Raw genomic sequence first — 7,513 nt, 5'->3', positions numbered from 1 at the left:
ACCAGATATAGAAACTTTCATGAACTGGTCATAGGCTTAACCAAAAATGTGTGAAGTCAAATGCTAGAAGAGTTTACAAGCAGTCCACATACAATACATTAATCACAATGGAGAATAAACTAGCCGGGCATGTTCCACACACCTGTTGAGGTAGACTCGTTTCTCTGTGAACTGTCCTTGGCCATGCGTTGGGTCTTCATAGGGTTCATTCTGGACAACTTCCACCCCTTCTCCCCGATCACTCTGCTCATGACTGTGCTTACTGATCATGTACAGCTGTCCAATCCGGTACTGGAAGAGAAAAAAAGAGAAGACAGGTTCACACTAAATTGAACTGCCTCTGTATGAAAGGTGATATATACAGTAAACACAGCTGCCTTGCCTTGACAAGAACCACTTGGAAAACTTTGTAAATAACTGGTCTGCTGAAAAAACCTAGAAGAAAACATCTGGATATAGTTTTAAAACTATGTCCAGATGCTTTCTCCTAAGTTTTTTTCAGCATACTATGACCTGGATGACTGAGAATTTCCACAGACATAAATAACTGGTCAACATTCTGCAGTCAAAGAAGGGTGTATTAGAAGTGAAATGCTCATAAATCAAGTATCAAATCCTGAGTGCATACAGAAAATTCTTCATCAGCAGATGATTGCTATTGAGAATGTGGTATGACTGAAAGCTCCAGAACAGCTACTAAACAGCCCCAATGGTGCTTTCTTGACTGCTACCTCCAAGGTCAAATATAGACTTAATCCTCAGTGTTTCACGTACAGGTATTTAGTTACTACAGTTGACATTATAGTCACTTAGAGTCAGTACCGGAGCACAAACTCTGCATCATATAAAACTTGATTAATGAAAACATTCTTGGCAAATGCTTTTGCTTTCGTCCGTCTTGCGCCAGTCCAAGAATTTCACCTTTAGCGGCACAATACGAATGCCCCCGGCTGTCCCTCTTAATCATGGCCCCAGTTCAGAGAGAAAACCCACAAAATAGAACCGGGGTCCTATTCCATTATTCCTAGCTGCGGTATTCAGCAGTGGTTGAACTTTTGAAAAACTATTTTTCCCCCTCAATCAGCTTTTTAAAATAAGTTGCGGGGCCCTAAATGAACTTTCTATCTCTGACTTAAGCGGCTACAGTAATCAGGTTATTCACCAGCTGTAACAATTACCCCCTGTCTAATTATCACAAAATATATCCCACCTGCATACTCACATTTTACATTTGCATTTCACTTGCTACTTTGTTTTTGATTGCAGAAACACAATGCTGGGTTAACAATAACAAACACTGCTAGTTCAACAAAGCTAATTTCAATTCCACACACTTTTGAAATTGATTCATCTGCTGCACAGTTTGCTTCATCTGTAAAAGCAGAATAAAAAAATTGATCTCATTACTAAACACTAGTACAGATAAATGATCTGTACATTACCTCGGTACTAATCCATACTGAGAATATAGATGGAGCAGTCAAGCTGACTTTAATGATACAGGTTTTAAACTAGCTCAGCTGTGAGTCCTCTCTGAGCCAACACTCGTTTGTTATCTGTTGCCTTATAAAATGATGTAAAGTCATGGCTGGTTCTGCGTGCATCTTCAATGAAAGGGCAGACTTACTGATGCCCTGGAGCATGTTTACTTTATTCAGACAATAAACTGTGGATTGACTGCATTGCTTTTGTCTGCTTTTGATCTTTAATCTTCTTATTCTCAATCCAAAGCTTTGAATTTGGAATCCAAATGACTCAATGACTGCAAAGCAAAAAATTAAAATAAAAAATGGCTGGGAGGAAGTGTAAAACCCTGAGTTTTAATAAGGAGGGGCTGAATTTAAATCAAAGAGAAAAAAGTCACAACTGGAAATTTTTGGTACCAGATTGAAAGTATAGTAAAAGAGTCAGAAGATGAAACATATGGTGGCTGGGGATTACCTATAATCCATTACAAGCTGTGAACAAATGAAGCTGCATGCAGTTTCCTGCTCTTCTCTGTCTATGATCTGCTATCTCAGTTTGAAAAGAAGCCTCAGGGGAGCTAAATCAACCTATTCCCCTAGATTCCACACTTCCTCTCTCCCTGACCTTTACCTGTCATGACTGTTGGCTGAAGTGTGAAATGCTGTCAGAGGGAAATGTGAGGTGCTCACCCAGAATAGCTCCCTGTGGGCATTGGAATGGTGTCAGGACCATGCTGTTGTTACAGATTTATTGATATACCCGTTTTACACGTAAGCACTAAAATAAATTAAACAATTATACAAAGCCCAGCTAGGAAGAATCTATAAACCAGCAGCGACAGCAGTCCCTGTCATAGAGGATTTGCACTGTTAGGACACCTACAGCTCCTAGAAAGCCAATTTTAACACTTGCATGCAGGGATGTGTTTTGGGCATAACATGCAATTATCCAATCAGTGTGTAACCTCACATACCCTTTAAGAGATGTGTGAGTTTGAACGTTTGGTGGTTTGCTAGCATACTGGCAGATTTGCCAGGTCAGACGTCAGTAAAATTTTTCCACTGATCAGAATGGTATTTATTATAAAAGCATATACGTATAGTGATGTGCACAACACCCAATGAACACAGTGTCATCTTTTAATTTTTTAAGTTTTGCATGTCTTGCGCAGCACGTCCCATAAGCACAGTCAACACGGTCAAAGCGGCCATTAACTAGCAATGATGAGTTGACATTGACCACAGACCTGGTTTTTGCTGGTCAGTGGTGCAGACATTTTGTGCACCACCATATTTTCAACCCACCCAAATTTTCCCTGGACACACCCCATTTATCATCCAGACACACCTGCCAGCGCAAAGTCAACAGACTGCTGCTTGGTAAAAAAAGCAACATCATGTCATGAAACGAAAATGGTAATTGTGCAGGTAAGGGATTAGGAAACATAGACGTGCTACCCGCCAGGCACATCATGTGTTTGCTGCAAGATAGGGCTGCTGAAAATAATGTCGCATCTTCATGTGTTACTTAATACAGACACTAGGGTTCAACTATATGCAAGTGAACTGTTATTAGTGCATTTATTTAATATGGATGATTTCTGTCTGTTTTAGTTATCAGACTTGAGCAAATCTGATGTGTAATACAGTCTGCAGGGAACACGCTGAGACAGTTTGGAGTCAGTCACAATGTCAAAAAGATGAGCACTGAAAATATGTACGCTTTCATGGCAGGGCTGTATTAGAAAAGCTTTTGTGCATACAGTAATTCAATGTTTAAAATGGAAAAAGCCCTGTGCCCATTTGTGGGTTAATTCAATAATGCAGCATATAGCAGAAGTTGAATGAGCTGATGTTATTACATCACCTCTCTTATCTCTTACAGAGTATACAGTGACAGCCAGAACAAATTGGACAACATGTTCTTTCTGCATCACCTTCAGTCTCTTCCCTGCTAAACCGCAGCCACGTCTGCTCCATTAATAAAGTTCACCTTTTCACTGAAGTCTACAAAGCAAAGGCAGTGTTTCTAAATACAGAACTGGGCTGTGATGAGGGCAGGTTACAAGCTACTGTAGGTAATGCAGATCTTCTTCTGTGGCTGCCAGAAGGGAATTTTTGTGAGGCCTTTGCTGATAAGTGAAGACAAAGTTGCAGAAAATGAGTGGGGTACATAAGGAGAGAAATAAATGCTTGGGACATAGGGTTGTATGGGCAATGTGACATCAACCTTATTTGATTTTGTTTAGAAGAGATGTTTTTTTTCTAATCACTTTCTCAATGAACTGTAGCAATTATCAGCTTCTAAAAATATCAAGGATGTGCATACATTAAATAGGCCTCCTCTGAGGGGCGGTACGTTTATTTGAAATGTTTGAAGGCACCATTATGAATGTGCGTGACCATGAACAGCCCAGTACAGACCGCTCCATATTAGGGAAGGTTTGCACAACAACAAATAAAACCTTAACCTGACTGGTTGAAGAGCCCTGTTATTGTCCCCTGTTGAAGCAAAACAGAGGACACTGCAGTACTGAAGTAATACTGAGTCTCTTGTCTAGAATCTTCACAGTGTGCTCAGTCATTCAGCCACGTGACTCTGCTGGCACAAAGAGGCTGTACTTACCTAATCTTTATTTGATTTGTCTGATGGCAAGGCATTCTGGTTTGTTGTTGCTCATTAATCAGAGCCAATAAACTACAGCGTGTTGTCATTCTCTATTACAAAGTTCTGGTTGAGGTAATTGAAACCCAAATCCACAAATTCAGAGTGTGAAATGACAACCTACTAGTCAAAGTCAAAGTGTTTATTGTCATATGTACGGTATGGAAACACGTTTCCATGTACAATGAAATTCTTACTTTGCCGTCCACATGAATGCCACACAATACAAATGAAATATAAAGTAGATGAATAAGTAACACAAAATCTAAGACACTTTAAAGCAGCAAATGAAGAGATAAAATAAAAATATGTAAGAATATAATAAGAGAATGTATGCAATATGGGAGCTGTATGTGCAGCAGTCAACAATCAATGTGCAATTATGCATGTGCAAACTGAGAATGTAAACAGTACAGGTCGACAGTGCGTCATTACATGACGTATTTCCTGGTAATAAACTTGGATTTTGAGCTTGTTTTGTCTATGTGGTAATTTTACAGCACTGGATGAAAGGTTTAGCAAAATTTGCCTGTGCACCTTGCACATTACATGGATAAACTGTACTTCTCACCAGTTTCATTCTGACATTGAATGAATGACTGAGTGATTACATTATCAGATGTCGGATATGAATCAGATCTGGGACAACAACATATGCAAGTGGTTTGTGGTTTGGTTACATATTTGTGGGGGAAAAAAATCTGATCTGTGTCACTTGGAGCGAGGGGATCACAAACATTTTTTTTTCCAAATGGAATCACTGTGTAAACATCTGGTTTGTCCTTGGTATATTTACACTGCACAATTACAACAGAGGGTTTATAAGGGGAAGGCACGTAGACTACTAGCTTGGCAGTTTGTTATCTTGCTAGGTTTGAGATATTTAGCCACAGGCAGAGTCAAAGCAAATTGGATTTCAGTTTCTTCTACTAAGTGCATTCATCTCAGATCCTTGTAAAGTATTAAACCCAGTTAAGTGCAAAAGAAAAAAATCTGGCTGTGGTATTCATGCCTTCTTTAAGCATGATAAGGCTTTCGTTTATCAGACTTTGACATTTGATCAATCAATGATCTAACAGATGTCTTGTTGTTCTTACCTGCCCAGATTAACTGAAAAAGCTTCAGATTTCAAAAACCACCTACAGTAAAACATGCCAGTTGAATCCCTACTGGCCTCCCAATAATATACAATATAAAATATTTAAATGAAGTGATCAGAGCATCTGGGACTCACCCTGTGACAAACAAAAGTAGACGCAATCATTTGCATCTGACATAGTTTAAATTATTCACACTTTTATTTTTTTTTTTTTTAATTTCTCAGTCCAGTTCATTTTCATCTCATTTATTACTGCCACCTGAAGTGTTACTCAGCCAGTGAGAAGATACTGAAGTCACTGTAATCTCAGGAAACCCTTGAATACAAATAACAAGAAATAAATGCATTTACTACTGCTCACATTTCTAAGGGTATAAACAGGCCAGGACTAGCAGTCAGAAGGCAAGATGTACTACTGGACAAGAAAAACACTATGTAACAACAAGTCTATCTGGACAGCCTCAGCATTTCTGTGCAGTTGATAATACTACATCAAAAAAATGGAGAAGTGAAGGTGAAAGAGGAGGAGAAAGAGAGGAGTTGGCATCCTTTTATGGTCAATAAAGATTCAGTGATGTTTTGTAGGGGTTTGAGAATGGATATCAGAGAGTGAAGGGGGGGGGAGGAAAAACTGAAGAAAAAGAAAAAGCATAAGGGAAAAGAGGTTCAAATAAGAGCGCAGGAAGAGAAGAAACAGGAGAGAGGGAGAGTCATGATGAGCAGGCTGTACACTGCTGTATATCAGAGTGTACGCAAGCTTCAGCGCACAAAGGATGTGGAGCAGGAACAGTTGAGAGCTATAAACCAAGTTAGGCAAAAGTGGACAGAGGAACGTGTAGGATAGTTTCTCTCCAGTGAGAGATGATCTCCCTCGTTGCTGTGTGTAACAACGTCACTTATCAAAGTTATGGAGGCCTCAAGTACTCTGGCTTCACTGGCATGCTCAGACAAACATGGAAGCGATCAACCTGTCCTATTTGCAGCCACTGAATCATTTTAGAAAGAATACTGTAAGTCTCAGTTCGTCGGTTGAGGATGAGTAAGGTGAACTAGGAACAGGTATCAAACAGGTATCGTTTTTTGCAACCTAAAGACTGTATGTGTTTACTAGTCTCTGATGTTTTACCATCGTACAGGTAGGATTTTATTGTACAAAGGTTTTGTGGTTTGTTTCACTGATATTCCTAATAGTCTCCACCTTATGCACCTAACTATTCAGCTGGTGCCTGACAAATGTTGCAAAGTTATGCACATTTTACTGTGAAAAGCTATTAATGTGAAAGCCACTACTGAATCATGAAGCTAATTTGACTGAGCACAAGTTACTGTATGTTTTATGAGTAGGAGTGAAATTTTCAGTCAAATGTTGTCATGGCATCATGGACTGCCCTAAGGAACTAGCAACATTTTTCCAAATGAACAGCAAAAGACAGACATTCCTCAACATACTGTATGACTACTCAGCTTGTATAATATTATAAAGTAATCTGTTATTGATGGCCTTTTAAATATAAAACTGGCAGAGCAGCACAGCAATGAAAACAAATGACCTTCTGAACACATCAGCTGAAGACCCTTATGAAAAACAAAAGTATCACTGAGGACATAATTAACCTTCAGTCAAACAGCACCACTCGTCAGCAGCTAGGTCAGCACACCTCTCTTGTTGAATGCCAGTGTGAAGTAACAGCTACTCTAACAGCTCTGCTAATCACTGTGTTCCACTTGTAGAGGGCCACATTATTGCCCTATGGGAGCACCAAGGCAGACCAGCAGAGAAAACATTTTGTGCAGGTAATGAAAGAATGACAACTTGTAAAAGCAACATAATGGGAAAAAGAAACCTTTCTGGCACCGGGTCGTGTGATTTTAATTGCTCAATTTCTGTCTGAAAGAGCTTCTGGAGTGAAACCTAGTGAAAGCAGAAAATTAATCCTTGGCCCACAGCGTTTATGACTGAGCTCAATGAGCTTTCCTTAGTTACAAAGTGAATCAAATCAAATCAAATTTTATTTGTATGGCGCCAAATCACAACAAAAGTCATCTCAGGACACTTTACAAAGTAAGGTCTAGACCTTACTGTTATCAATATTATTACATAGGGAAAACCCAACAAATCCCCCTTGAGCAAGCACTTGGCGACAGTGGGGAGGAAAAACTCCCTTTAACGGAAGAAACCTCCGACAGACCCCGGCTCTTGGTGGGTGGCCTTCTGCCTCGACTGGTTGGGGTGAGTGGATAGAGGAGAGACAAAAGAAGAAAAGCAACAAGACACAACAATCA

At 39.6% G+C, this 7,513-nt stretch overlaps 1 protein-coding gene across 3 annotated transcripts in view; it reads right to left on the bottom strand.

Annotated features, from left to right (window-relative positions):
* The window catches only part of LOC109972004 (phosphatidylinositol transfer protein cytoplasmic 1), a 79,394-nt gene that overhangs the window by 19,231 nt on the left and 52,650 nt on the right, over positions 1–7,513 (bottom strand). For all 3 annotated transcript variants that reach the window (XM_020620589.1, XM_020620587.1, XM_020620588.1), the window contains exon 2: positions 143–291. In XM_020620589.1, the coding sequence (XP_020476245.1) occupies positions 143–291 (149 nt within the window). The remainder of the gene's footprint in view (positions 1–142; positions 292–7,513) is intronic.

The sequence above is a fragment of the Monopterus albus genome, unplaced genomic scaffold, assembly GCF_001952655.1.
Source record: "Monopterus albus unplaced genomic scaffold, M_albus_1.0 scaffold242.1, whole genome shotgun sequence".
In the NCBI taxonomy this organism is placed as follows: Eukaryota; Metazoa; Chordata; class Actinopteri; order Synbranchiformes; family Synbranchidae; genus Monopterus; species Monopterus albus.
Note: the sequence above shows the minus strand (reverse complement) of the source record. Positions and strands in the feature narration are given on the sequence as shown.